The sequence below is a fragment of the Dama dama genome, chromosome 11 (genome assembly GCF_033118175.1).
Source record: "Dama dama isolate Ldn47 chromosome 11, ASM3311817v1, whole genome shotgun sequence".
Taxonomy (NCBI): domain Eukaryota; kingdom Metazoa; phylum Chordata; class Mammalia; order Artiodactyla; family Cervidae; genus Dama; species Dama dama.
In genome coordinates, this window is record NC_083691.1 from 74,104,467 (window position 1) to 74,120,134 (window position 15,668).

Sequence of the window (15,668 nt, forward strand, 5' to 3'; positions counted from 1 at the left end):
CAAAGGATGGAATATCAGAGGCACAAATTATATTAGAAATAAACAGGAACTCTACCTGCAAATACAGCAGTGCTTTTAAAAATAATATAGCAATAGTTTTGGAAGTTTTGGCCACAGCAATCAGAGCAGAAAAAGAAGTAAAAAGAATCCAGACAGGCAAAGAAGTGAAACTCTCGCTGTTTGCAGATGACATGATCCTCTACATAGAAAACCCTAAAGACTCTACCAGAAAATTACTAGACCTACTCAATGAATATAGTAAAGTTGCAGGATATAAAATTAACACACAGAAATCCCTTGCATTCCTATACACTAACAATGAGAAAACAGAAAGAGAAATTAAGGAAACAATACCATTCACCACTGCAACAAAAAGAATAAAATACTTAGGAGTATATCTACCTAAAGAAACAAAAAACTTATACATAGAAAACTATAAAACATTGATGAAAGAAATCAAAGAGGACACAAACAAATGGAGAAATATACCATGTTCATGGATTGGAAGAATCAATATTGTGAAAATGAGTATACTATCCAAAGCAATCTATAGATTCAATGCAATCCCTATCAAGCTACCAACGGTATTTTTCACAGAACTAGAACAAATAATTTCACAATTTGTATGGAAATACAAAAAACTTCAAATAGCCAAAGCAATCTTGAGAAAGAAGAATGGAACTGGAGGAATAAACCTGCCTGACTTCAGGCTCTACTACAAAGCCACAGTCATCAAGACAGTATGGTACTGGCACAAAGCCAAAATATAGATCAATGGAACAAAATAGAAAGCCCAGAGATAAATCCACGTACCTACAGACACCTTATCTTCGACAAAGGAGGCAAGAAAATGCAATGGAAAAAAGACTACCTCTTTAACAAGTGGTGCTGGGAAAACTGGTCAACCACTTGTGAAAGAATGAAACTAGAACACTTTCTAACACCATACACAAAAATAAACTCAAAATGGATTAAAGATCTATTTGTAAGACCAGAAACTATAAAACTCCTAGAGGAGAACACAGGCAAAACCTTCTCCGACATAAATCACAGCAGGATCCTCTATGACCCACCTCCCAGAATATTGGAAATAAAAGCAAAAATAAACAAATGGGACCTAATGAAACTTAAAAGCTTTTGCACTACAAAGGAAACTATAAGCAAGGTAAAAAGACAGCCTTCAGAATGGGAGAAAATAACAGCAAATGAAGAAACAGACAAGGACTAATCTCAAAAATATACAAGCAACTCCTGAAGCTCAATTCCAGAAAAATCAATGACCCAATCAAAAAATAGGCCAAAGAACTAAACAGACATTTCTCCAAAGAAGACATACAGATGGCTAACAAACACATGAAAAGATGCTCAACATCACTCATTATCAGAGAAATGCAAATCAAAACCTCAATGAGGTACCATTACATGCCAGTCAGAATGGCTGCTATCCAAAAAGTCTACAAGCAATAAATGCTGGAGAGGGTGTGGATAAAAGGGAACCCTCTTACACTGTTGGTGGGAATGCAAACTAGTACAGCCACTATGGAGAACAGTATGGAGATTCCTTAAAATACTGGAAATCGAACTGCCATATGACCCAGCAATCCCACTCCTGGGCATACACACCAAGAAAACCAGATCTGAAAGAGGCACGTGTACCCCAGTGTTCATCGCAGCACTGTTTATAATAGCCAGGACATGGAAGCAACCTAGATGCCCATCAGCAGACGAATGGATAAGGAAGCTGTGGTACATATACACTATGGAATATTACTCAGCCATTAAAAAGAATTCATTTGAATCAGTTCTAATGAGATGGATGAAACTGGAGCCCATTATACAGAGTGAAGTAAGCCAGAAAGATAAAGACCAATACAGTATACTAACGCATATATATGGAATTTAAAAAGATGGTAACGATAACCCTATATGCAAAACAGAAAAAGAGACACAGATGTACAGAACAGACTTTTAGACTCTGTGGGAGAAGGCAAGGGTGGGATGTTCAGAGAGAACAGCATTGAAACAAGTATACTATCAAGGGTGAAACAGATCACCAGCCCAGGATGGATGCATGAGACAAGTGCTCAGGGCTGGTACACTGGGAAGACCCAGAGGGATGGGATGGAGAGGGAGGTGGGAGGGGGGATCGGGATGGGGAACACATGTAAATCCATGGCTGATTCATGTCAATGTATGGCAAAAACCACTGCAATATTGTAAAGTAATTAGCCTCCAACTAATAAAAATAAATGGAAAAAATAAATAAATAAAGCAAAAAAATAATAATAAAAAATGAAAATAATAAGCAATCACTATGAACAACTTTTGGCAATTGAAAAACTCAGAAACATATATCTCCTAGAAAAAGGTTTTAGTATTCAGAATATAAATAGAATTCATAACTCAATGAGCTTCCCTGGTGGCTCAGATGGTAAAGAGTCTGCCTGCAGTGCAGGAGACCCGGGTTCAATCCCTGGGTTGGGAATATCCCCTGGAGAAGGAAATGGCAACCCACTTCAGTATTCTTGCCTGGAAAATCCCATGGACAGAGGAGCCTGGCAGGCTACAGACCATGGGGTCGCAAAGAGTTGGACACAACTGAGGGAACATGTCCCATCCATAATTCAACAACAGAAAGACAAATATCCCAATTTAAAAATGAGCAAAAAATAAATAAATAAAATAAATAAATAAAAATGAGCAAAAAATCTGAATAGACATTTCTCCAAAGATACAAAATGGTCAACAAATATCTGAAAAGATGTTTACCTTCAGATACTAGGGAAATGCAAATCAAAACCATGATGAAATATAACTTCATACTAACTAGGATGGCTATTACAACAATAAAGAAAAAACAAAAAACCCACAAGTGTTAGAAAGAATGTGCAAAAACTGAAATCCTCATATATTGCTGGTGGGAATTTTAAGTGATAAAGGGACCAGGGAGAACAGTGCACTGATTCCTTAAAAAGTTAAACATAAAGTTACCATATGACTCAGCAATTTCACTCCTAGCTATATATCTAAAAGAACAGAACAAATAGTCGTACACGACTATTCAAAGGCGTACTATTTATACTAGCCAAAAAGTAGAAGCAACCCACATGTCCATCCACAAGAGACTAGATAAATGAAACACGGTATACCCATCCAATGGTCTATTACTGATCACAAAAGAAGCCAGTCACAAAAGGTTACATATCGTATGATTCCATGTATAAATGTCTAGAATTGGCAAGACAGTAGAGATGAAAAGTAGGTTAGTGGTTGCCAGCAACTGAGGAAACTGGGAAAGAGAGTAGCTGCTAATGGGTATGGGTTTTCTTTTGGTAGTAGTGGAAAATATTTTAGAACTAAGTGGTAGTGACTGTACAACAATGAAAATGTACTAAATACCAATGAATAATATGCTTTTAAAATTTTTATGTAAATTACCCTCCAAAAATGTAATCATTGGAAAGAAAAAAAAGGGAAAAATAAAATATTCATGGATAGAAAGACTCAACATTGTAATGATGTTGATTCTCTCCAAAGTTAATCATTAAATGCAATTTTAATCAAAATATTGGCAAGACAATATTATTTATAAAGTTTAGAAATAACCAATAGTACCTATTATAGTAATAAAATGCATGAAAATTATAACAATAAACACCAGTTCCAGGATAGCAGGAAGGATGTATGAAACAGGACTTTGTCGTGAGCATACTACTATTATGACAAGTATTTCCTAATTAAATGTTAAGATTTTTAAACACCTCAACAAGAAGGAAAGTGGATGGAAAAATTAACAGGAGAAAGGATGTGGACAGAAAGAGGGGGAAGGAAGGACAGGGGTTGGAAGAGAAAAGGAAGGAAACAGGGGTTGAGGCAGGGAGGATGGTGAAAGAATGGAAGTTAAGGGGTGAAGAAAAGAGAAGAGAAAAAAAAAAAAGAAAAGAGAACAGGAATGAGGAATTTTTCAGACATCTAGGCAGGAAGAGCAGATCACCTGAAATGTGGGCATGGAGAGGTGGGTGGGGAGGAGGAGGCAGTTGTAAATCAAAGTAGTAACAGACATTTCATTAGTACTGAATGTCAGAAGATATAGTGATGCATCCTGGAAGTTTTAAGAAAGCATTAATTATAATAAGAAAGATCTGTTTGAGAATAAAGCTAAAAGACAGATATGTTTATCAAGCATGGGGTAATTCAAGGCCTATAATAATATTTATCAACCTTTTTAAAAAAAAACAAAACAAAATACCTGAAAAACAAATCTGGCCAAATAAAAGTCGAATTAAGCATTTTAAACCCAGGAGTGAAGAAGCCATGGTAAAAGAACATGATGAGCACCGAATTCATTTACAAATAAAAAGGAACGTTAAACAGCCTGGAAATTGGAATTAAGGTTACAGACATATGCATATTTTAGACCTGGCCAGTGCAAAAATAGAACTATTTTTGTATGAAGGGAGTTCTGTAGAAGCACATATGAGTGAGTGGTTAATTGCTCAACTTTCAGGGCACGTAATTAATACTCCAAAACTGAAACATGTTTGTCAAAGAATCTTTAATCTTTTCATATTTTTCTAATTTAAGTTTCTTTAACCTATGTTTTAGATTATTTTCCCTCTCTTATGGTGAAAAATCATTCATCTGAAGTTAAACAATTCCCTCCAGTAATTTTTTTTTGTTACACTGAAAACCATTAGGTTAGACCCTTTTAAAATTAAAAGATACATCTACAGTATGAGTTTCCTGCTCTAATTTATCTATGCATCTGCCTGCACATAACCATAAAAAGACCATTAGCTATGTCTCAATGGGGGCACTACTAGGATATTGAATAGGACAGCACTTTATTGTAAGGGACTAAAATGCAAACTTTCAATGTCTGTTCTCTAAACCTTCAATCCTCGCCTTCTCCCACAGAGTCTAAAAGTCTGTTCTGTACATCTGTCAAGGGTGAAACAGATCACCAGCCCAGGTTAGATGCATGAGACAAGTGCTCAGGGATGGTGCACTGGGAAGACCCAGAGGGATGGGGTCGAGAGGGAGGCGGGAGGGGGGAGGGGGGATCGAGATGGGGAACACATGTAAATCCTTAGCCTCCAACTAATAAAAATAAATGGAAAAAAAAAAAAAATAAACCTTCAATCCTGCTCATGCTTGAGAACAAACTAATTTTAGTAACAGTCATTTCTGGGTGCTCGATATGGGGGATATTTCTAACTTCCATCGCTCTACCTTTCTGCACTGTGTGAATGCTTTATATAGGTATCGGTTTTACAAAACCAGTGTTTTATTTTTATTTTTTGGCCATGAGGCATTAGGGATATTAGCTCCCTGACCAGGAATCAAACCTGCGCCCCCAGCATTGGAAACAGGGAGTCTTAACCACTGGACAAAGAGGGACATACCCTAGTCCTGTGTTTTTTAAAGTACAACTATAAGAAAAAATGCCAATAGGTTCTGACAGTTAATTCTAGGTGGGAGAATAATACTTCCCTTTTTTGTATTTCTTTCTCATTTCCAAGTATAAAAACTTTAAAGTATACTGCATATAAATGCAGTATCTTTATAACTTCTATATACTCTACAATGATATAGCTGTATCAGGACTATTCAACTGTGGCTTATTAAAAATGATTTCAATTTTTTGTCCCAGTATTTTCAATAAAAATTTATCTAAAGTCATTACTTTTCCAACAGTAGATGAAATATCAGTAAAGAGTATATGTGAAAACTAAGATTTAAAGATAAAATGGTCCAAATACATATAGACAGGTTTAAAAATTTCATACATCCCACTCAATCATACATTGTTTACTTTTTGTGAAAAATCATTGTTATTTTTGAACCCTGCTTTATAGTGGTTTTGCTCTACATTTACTTCAAAAACAGGAAATCATTTCATAAAATTTATGGAAAGCAGCCACAAAAACAACTGATGCATTTATATAAAAAGCTAAGCCTAGGCAAAGATAAAAAGTAACCCAACCATTCACATAAATGACTGCTCCCCTCATCACATGAATTCCTAAGTGCACAGCTAGAAAATGTGAAATCATACATAATACGACTGATATTCTCTTGAGGTTTTCTCAAAGTGGTTCTGAGTCATGTAATTGAAATGCCTAAACTCATCACAAATATCCACAATGACAGTGAAGGGTTGAAATCACCTTATAACCCAAGCTAAGTTTAAAAGTTTGTAACTGAGAATAAAGAAGATATTATACTAAGTCACCTCCCTAGAGACTCTAGACAGGCTTTAACTAGGAATCTGATTTATTTGAAAGACAGTATCATACTATAAAACAGTAAAGTCTACAGATACAGGGCAGAATCTTAGGAGACACTCCTGGTGGTCTTACAACAGTAACTCCGCTTCTTCCTCCTCCCAGCAGAGCTCTTACTTTGTGAACCTCCAGCTAGAGAAATAACGTACCCTTGGTTACCTTAGACCCATCATCACATTCTGTTTCTCTGGCCACACTCACTGCTTAAACAGTCCCATCAAGGCAAACTGCAGGACTCTTTCTTGGAATATGGCATGAACTTCTACGGGTAGGTAGCCATCTTAGAGCCAAAAGAGAAACCAGCCTTAGGTTAAAATTTAAATCATAAAAAAATAGGAAAGATCAAGAAATGAGGTTCTTTGGATGGGCTCACAGAGCTTCTGAATAAAAGCAACTCTTATGAGCCAAGATGTACTGAGTTTAGATTACCTGCAAAAAAAATAGGAGTCCTAACTGATATTAAGTTTAACCTCAAATTATTTACTCAGAAAAAAAAAAAAAGGAAATCCACAACTCACATCTTACTGGCAAAGAACTTAATGTTGAAAGGGTTCACAATATGTCACTGTGGCATAAAAATTATACTGAGACAAAAGTACAAGAGCAGACCTTGTTGCTGAGCCCCGTTATTTCCGTAACAGCAGAGCACCCCCAAAGAACTCAATTGTTGTTAAGTCCTCTCTTAGAGAGTTTCACAGCCAGGGAAATCAAAACTATTGTATCTTCCATCTGTTCTCCAAAGAGCTCACTCATCTTCCCTAAAAGCCATTTGTTTTCCAGTAAGTGCCATTTCTCCCTCTCCTCCTTCCCTATTAAGATAGGATATAAGTCCCAAATCCTAACAGTTTCCTTGATTAATATTTTTCTGTGAACTCAAAATCTGTGCTCTTGCTCATCTGGTATTGCAGTACTTGGATGCAATCTCAAAACCGACAGAATGATCTTGGTTTGCTTCCAAGGCACACCGTTCAGTATCACAATAATCCAAGTCTATGTCCCAACCACTAATGCTGAAGAAGCTGAAGTTGAATGGTTCTATGAAGACCTACAAGAACTTCTAGAAGTAATACCAAAAAATGATATCCTTTTCATCACAGGGGACTGGACTGCAAAAGTAGGAAGTCAAGAGATACCTGGAGTAACAGGCAAGTTTGGCCTTGTAGTACAAAATGAAGTAGGGCATAGGCTAACAGAGTTTTGCCAAGAGAACGCACTGGTCATAGCAAACACCCTCTTCCAACAACACAAGAGTCGACTCTACACATGGACATCACCAAATAGTCAATACCAAAATCAGATTGATTCTTTGCAGCTAAAGATGGAGATGCTCTATACAGTCAGGAAAAACAAGACCAGGAGCTGACTGTGGCTCAGATCATGAGCTCCTTATTGCCAAATTCAGACTTAAATTGAAGAAAGTAGGGAAAACCACCAGACCATTCAGGTATGACCTAAATCTAATCCTTTACAATTGATCATACAGTGGAAGTGACAAATAGATTCAAGGGACTAGATCTGATAGACAGAGTGCCTGAAGAATTATGGACAGAGGTTCGTAACACTGTTCAGGAGATGGTGATCAAAACCATCCCAAAGAAAAAAAAATGCAAAAAGGCAGAATGGTTGTCTGAGGAGGGCTTACAAATAGCCAAGAAAAGAAGAGAAGTGAAAGGGAAAGGAGAAAAGGAAAGATATCCATCTGAATGCAGAGTTCTAAAGAATAGCAAATAGAGATAAGAAAGCCTTTCCAAGTGAACAATGCAAATAAATAGAGGAAAACAATAGAATGAGAAAGACTAGAGATCGCTTCAAGAAAATTAGAGATACCAAGGGAAAATTTCATACAAAGATGGGCACAATTAAGGACAGAAACAGTATGGACTTAGAAGCAGAAGATATGAAGAAGAGGCGGCAAGATACACAGGACTACACAAAAAGATATGAATGACCCAGATAACCACGGTGGTGTGCTCACTCACTTCTGCCAGACATCCTGGAATGCGAAGTCAGGTGGGCCTTAGAAAGAAGCATCACTACAAACAAAGCTAGTGAGGGTGATGAGATTCCAGCTGTTTCAAATGATAAAAGATGATGCTGTTAAAGTGCTTCATTCAATATGACAAAAATCTAGAAAACTCAGCAGTGGCCACAGGACTGGAAAAGGACAGACTTTATTTTTGGGGGCTCCAAGATCACTGCAGATGGTGACTGCAGCCATGAAATTAAAAGATGCTTGTGCCTTGGAAGAAAAGTTATGAGCAACCTAGACAGCATATTAAAAAGCAGAGACATTACCTTGCAGACAAAGGTCCATCTAGTCAAAGCTATGGTTTTTCCAGAAGTCATGTATGGATGTGAGAGTTGGACTATAAAGAAAGCTAAGCACCGAAACATTGACGGTTTTGAACTGTGGTGTTGGAGAAGACTTGGACTGCAAGGAGATCCAACCAGTCCATCCTAAAGGAAATCAGTCCTGAACATTCATTGGAAGGCCTGATGCTGAAGCTCCAATACTTTGGCCACCTGATGCAAAAAACTGACTCATTACAAAAGACCCTGATGCTGGGAAAGATTGAAGGCGGGAGGAGAAGGTGACAACAGAGGATGAGATGGTTGGATGGCATCACTGACTCAATGGACATGAGTTTGAGTAAATTCCAGGAGATGGTGATGGACAGGGAGGCCTGGCGTGCCGCAGTCCATGGGGTTGCAAAGAGTAGGACACAACTGAGCGACTGAACTGAACTGAACCAAGAACTTCCAGATGTTTAAGCTGGATTTAGAAAAGGCAGAGGAACCAGAGATGAAATTGCCAATATCCGTTGGATCATAGAAAAAACAATTTCAGATAAATATCTACTTCTGCTTCACTGACTACACTAAAGCCTTTGATGGTGTGGATCACAACAAACTGTGGAAAATCCTGAAAGAGGTGGGAATACCAGAGCACCTTATTTGCCTCCTGCAAAACCTGTGTGCAGGTCAAGAAGCATCAGATAGAACCAGAAATGGAACAACAGACTGGTTCAAAATTGGGAAAGGAATATGTTTTCCTTTCCTAAGGCTGTATATTGTCACTTTGCTTATTTAACTTACATGTAGAGTACACCATACGAAATGCCAGGCTGAATGAAGCACAAGCTGGAATCAAGACTGCCAGGAGAAAAATCAGTAACTTCAGATATGCAAGTGACACCACCTTTATGGCAGAAAGCGAAGAAGAATTAAAGAGCCTCCTGATGAAAGTGAAACAGGAGAGTGAAAAAGCTGGTTTAATACTCAACATTCAAAAAACTAAGATCATGGCATCCAGTCCTATCACTTCATGGCAAATAGATGGGGAGACAATGGAAACAATGACAGACTATTTTCTTGAGCTCCAAAATCACTGCAGATGGTGATTGCAGCCATGAAATTAAAAGATGCTTGCTCCTTGGAAGAAAAGCTATGACAAACCTAGACAATGTATTAAAAAGCAAAGACAATAGTTTTGCCAAGGTCCATATAATCAAAGCTATGGTTTTATCAGTAGTCATGTATGGATGTGCGAGTTGGACCATAAAGAAGGCTGAGCGCCGAAGAATTGATACTTTTGAATTTCTGAACTGTGGTGTTGGAGAAGACTCTTAGTCCCTTGGACTGCAAGGAGATCAAACTAGTCAATCCTAAAAGAAATCAATCCTGAATATTCATTGGAAGGACTGATGCTGAGGCTGAAGTTCCAATACTTTGGCCACCTGATGTGAAGAGCCAACTCATCGGAAAAGCCCTGATGCTGGGAAAGACTGAAGGCAGGAGAAGGGGACGACAGAGGACAAGATGGTTGGATGGTATCACCGACTCAATGGACGTGAGTTTGAGCAAGCTCTGGGAAATGGTGAAAGACAGAGAAGCCCGGAGTACTGTAGTCCATGGGGTTGCAAAGAGTTGGACAGGACGGAGAGACTGAACGACAACCACAAACGGTGAACCCTTTAAAAGAAGACAAGTTTTTCTTCCCCTACAAAGTTAACTACTTAATATTCTATCTTCAGATTTAAAAACTGGGCTTGTCATATCTGAAGTATCAGCAATGAAATTAGGACAAATGACCTCTCTTTTTCCAGTCTATACCCAATTATTGTACTGTTTTCCTTTCTGACTCACTCTTCCAGACATTTATAAAATCTTTAAATGCTCTTCTGGCAGCATCATTCAAGAACTGACACTGACTACTATTTTACAGTCACAGCAAATTCAAGTTTAACAGGTTATGTGTCAAGTATGTCAGATCAAAGTAAAAATCCTTAACCCACAATAAGGAAAATATAATGGAGCCAAAGAAAGAACACCAGCTATTAACACTGTTCATCTGAAAGGAGGGAAGGAGAAAGATCAAAGATGGTAATTTTTGCCTTTGTATTTCCCTGTATCATTTTGTTTCACTTGTTCTAATATTATATGTTCCATTTATAAGGAGAAAAACATAAAATAAAGAAAAGCACTTTACAAATTTGTATCCTGGTACTTTAAATATCTTTCTGGAAAACTATCCTCAAGAACACTAACCCCCAAATAAATGGAAAACATTGCCCTGTCACTAAGAAATTATTCCAGAAAAGAAGCATTTATGCCTACACAGACACATGTACAAACACACACAGTCTCACACACTCACATGCTCCTAAAATCCTCCTTCTCCCCCACACCTAAGGATGTGGCCTCACCTGTGACTGGGGAGAGTTGGATATTTGTAAACATTCCTTTAAATGAAAGAAAGTAAATGTGTAGATCTTGATGATCATCAACACTGACTAAAACAGAGAGATGGGAAAGCAAGAATTGAGCCTTTCCGTGTTATTATAGAGGTTTCCATACTTGAAAAAACCCTGAGGTCAGGCAAAGCTCTGCTGAAATACTACAGTTGATTCTGCCCTTTGTGGCCACCTTTATTAGAAACTTCTAAGCCACTACCTCCATGCATTAAAAATATTGTGGGTCTCAAACTTAAGCATGTATCAGAATCACCTGGTGGGCTTGTTAAAGCAGACTGCTAGGCTCCCAATGACCTAAAAATTGTGTACCTAAAATCATTCCACTAAAAGTGATATTACAGAGAAAACAACAACTAAAACACAAGTCTTCTAAACAAAGGATGAAAATGATGCAAGTTTTCTAACTGCTCAACCTACAAGTCAATGGAAAAGACTGCCCTATTACTGACAAAATATTACCAGAAAAGAAGCATTTATACCTATACACACACACACACTCCTTCTCTTTAGCTTCTAAAATCTAAAAAGCATAGAGTAAATGTGGTTTAAATATTTTAATTCTCAGTTAATTATCCAATAAAAAATTAAATCAGCATCACATATGTCACATGTTAACTCCAGTTAATCTAATTATTAAGAAGAACACAAAGAATCTATCATTTACTAAGAATAATGTAAGCACATATTCTTTACCAACTGAGCTATTCAATCTCCTTGCAGTTCCTTGGACTGCAAGGAGATCGAACCAGTCAATCCTAAAGGAAATCAGTCCTGAATATTCATTGGAAGAATTGATGCTGAAGCTCTGATACTTTGGCCACCTGATGCAAAAAACTGACTCATTTGAAAAGACCCTGATGCCGGGATAGATTGAAGGCGGGAGGAGAAGGGGATGACAGAGGATGAGATGGTACGATGGCACCACCAACTTGATAGATATGAGCTTGAGTAAACTCCGGGAGTTGGTGATGGACAGGGAAGCCTGGCGTGCTGCCGTCCATGGGGTCGCAAGAAGTCGAACACAACTGAGCGACTGAACTGGAACTGAAGCATGTAATCCTTGCATGATCATGTTTAACAGGAAATTCAGTGTAGAAAAATTTCACAGTATTAGTATGCAGAGTCATGGTTAACTTTTCAGTATATAATGACTACTAGAGATACACTCACTCTAACCTCCTCCCCTAAAGACCTTCCATACATGGAAATAAATAAGAGAAGCTGACATTTCTTATTTTCCATATTTACCTCTATACCCTGTCCCTTTTCAATGACTATAACTTTTCTTCTTTCTTGGAATTAAAACTCAGCTTGCAAATGTGAAATCCTTATGAAATTTCCTTTAAACAGGGCAGTCATGCCCAATATTCACTTCCTTTGTTAACCTTTCTTAATTTTTATCCACTGAAATGCTTTTTATTAAGAAAATAAATTTTAAAAACCTTTTCTCATCAATCATTCTTACATCCACTGTCTCAAAAGTGCCCTGCAAGTGCTATAATTCAACACTAATAAGAGAAATCTGGAGATGTTTTCTGATGTGCCTTTGCTTTTCAAAATTATCTTGGTGCCTGTTTTAAAGAGTATACTGCATACCTGATCCATATCTAAAGTTGTTTCTATCATTTCCTGAAACTTGGAGAAGTCAGAACGAAGGTCAATAAGAGGAGTCACAAAAACTGCCAGCAACAATGCCTGATGTTTTCCTAAAAGAAAGAAAAAGAAAAGTAAATTAGTAGGTCCTATTTTTAAAATACAAATCTACAAATCATAAAAACCTGATGATAATGAGCAGCATTTGATCCCAAAAAGCACAAACTGTACAGCAGATCTCGCAAGTTACTACTTAGTAGGATACCTTAATTCAAACATGTTTAGGACATATATGGAAAGGGAGATGGTCTGGCATTCAAAACTCCTTACAAATAAAACAGTGCCTCCCTCACAAGTCTGTGAGTGAGTGAGTCAAAGTCACTCAGTCGTGTCCGACTCTTTGTGACCCCATGGACTATAGAGTTCATGGGATTCTCTAGGCCAGAATACTAGAATGGGTAGCCTTTCCCTTCTCCAGGGGATCTTCCCAACCCAGGGATCGAACCCAGGTCTCCTACACTGGAGGTGGATTCTTTACCAGCTGAGCCATAAGGGAAGCCCCCACATGTCTGTAATCTCCATAAGCGGTACTATATACAGAAACGTGACATTAATTACAACCAAATGAACTGTGTTTCCTTGCAGATTTAATAATCCCAAGTCAAAGTTATTAAAATAAAATATCTCTAACTTACCTTATAAATCCTTAATTTCCATTAGTAATACAGTGTTCCAGTTGACAGAGGCTAAATCAAGTCACGCATTTACACTGGAACTTTGCTTGATGTTGTTTAAGAGCACATGTTGGGGGATCATGTGAGGAGGAGTAAGTGAAGCAACAGAATCTACAGCTTGAAAGGCCTGAGTAGAGATCTGGGAGCCAATCCCTGCTCTCATACTTACTGGCTCTGTGATCTGAAGCAGCCTTTTCCTTGTCTATTGCAAAGGAAATAGTAACAACAGCTACCCAGAAGATAAAAGAGTAAGACAACTATACACAACACTTAGTATATATAGTACTTGAGACTTAATAGAAGCTCAGCAATGGTTATCATGTATTATTATTGGTTGTAACACAGAATTTTTTTTTCTAATATCCAATAAACTCCCTTAAAAGAACTCTGCAAGGGATCTCTAGCATACTGCAGTAGTTATCAGCCTTTACAGAAGTAGAGGAAGCTCTTGGGAAGATGATGAAAAAGCTATCGATGGCAGTCAAACAATTATGAGAATTCATTTATTATTATTAATCACAACAGTCTCTAGACATATTTAGAAAATAGTACATATGTGTGAAACATTATTTAGACAGTCTATAAACAACACTTTGCCCACATAATGTCTGTTGTGCTACAATGTCTGGTTCTTTATTCTGAATTAGCTCACATGCGATCGGTTAAAGGGGAACGATGGCAGCAAAACACGGCGGGGGCACGGCTTCACAAATGATGTCTCCTCCAGACCACTGATGTTTTGAAGTGATCAAGGCAAGCTTTCCCACAATTAAAGAGTAAGCTTGGCAACACACAACAACCTCAGAGTAGCTGGCTTAACCATTATCCTTTCCACTATGTTAAGATATGTAGAAAGGCTGAATATAGATGAAGAGTACAAAAACATCCACCAGTGTTTAAAACAAATTTTTTCCTAACTGAATTGCATATTCCCTAGTACAGATTTTTAACTTTGTTGAAACTGACCTTTATTTGAAGTAAATGCCTCTGAAGGGCATCTCAAAGGAGGAAAACAAGAGTCCCAGACTTAAAAGCTTCAAGTCACTTGATGCTGATATTGGGTACAAATGCAATGGAGATTTTTGTAGGCTACAATTTTTGTTTTAATTAGTTTTTATTGGAGTATAGTTGTTTTACAATAGGCTTCTGTTTTTATTAAAGTTTGTTAACGCTTTTGTTAGTAATCATTTAAAATTTTTCATATATTTTGAGGTCTACCTTATCACTATTTTTTCTGTAAGTTCTTTTCTACCATATGACTTTGAAGAAGGTTAAGGTTTCCCAAGAAAACACAAGTAGTATCACTGTAGCAACACCTGTACAAACTTCAGAATACGTCCTCTAGTCCCTCACACACAGCACTTGCTGCAGCTCTTCTCAGAGTTAATGTCCCTTCTCTGCGTGCTTGCTCCCTATCCTGCAAGCCTTAACTAGCATCTTTTTAAATAAATTAATTGATATCAGAGTCTAATTGCTTCACAATGTTAAGTTGGTTTCTGTTGTACAGTAAAACAAATCAGTTAGACACACGTATGTATCCCCTCTTTTTTGGATTTCCTCCCCATTTAGCTCATCCCAGAGCACTGAGGAGAGTTCCCTGTGCTGTATAATAGATTCTTGTTAGTTATCTGCTTTAAATACAGTTGTGTATATATGTCAATCCCAACCTACCAGCTCCTCCCGCCCTGCCCTGCTCCTTCTTGCTAAGTTTGTTTTCTATGTTTGTGACTCTACTGCTCTGCCATAAGTTCACCAGTGCCACTCTTCCAGATTTCACATGTAAGTGATATTATACAATATTTTTCTTTCTCTTTATGACTTACTTCACTCTATATGACAGTCTCTAGGTCCATCTGTATCATTGCAAATGGAATTATTTTATTTCTTTTCATGGCTGAGTAATACTCCACCATGTCTAAGTACCACATCTTCTTCTCTATCAGTTTTTCTATCTATTGGCTGCACCACGTGGCTAGGGAGATATTAGTTCCCTGACCAGGGATCAAACCTGGGCCCTCGGCAGCAAAAAGCTCGAAGTCCTAACCACTGGACTGCCAAGGAATTCCCTAGCATCTTGAATTCCTTTCCCTACTTGTAATTTGTACTGAGCCCTAGTTGCCAATTTCAGCTGGTTCTCCCCCATCAATTGGTTATGGTTTCAATTAAAAAGTAACAGCTCTATTGAGATATGATTCATATACCAAACAATTCTTCATTTTAAAGTATACAATTCAATGGTTTTCAGTATATTCACAGATCTATGCAATCACTACCACAATCAATTTTCAAACTGTCACTGC

General features: G+C 37.6%; 1 protein-coding gene across 1 annotated transcript in view; it reads right to left on the reverse strand.

Moving 5' to 3' along the window:
* MSH2 (mutS homolog 2) overlaps nucleotides 1-15,668 on the reverse strand; it is a 79,267-nt gene that overhangs the window by 22,148 nt on the left and 41,451 nt on the right. The window contains exon 8 of the mRNA XM_061155464.1: nucleotides 12,638-12,747. Coding sequence (XP_061011447.1) covers nucleotides 12,638-12,747 — 110 coding nt within the window. The remainder of the gene's footprint in view (nucleotides 1-12,637; nucleotides 12,748-15,668) is intronic.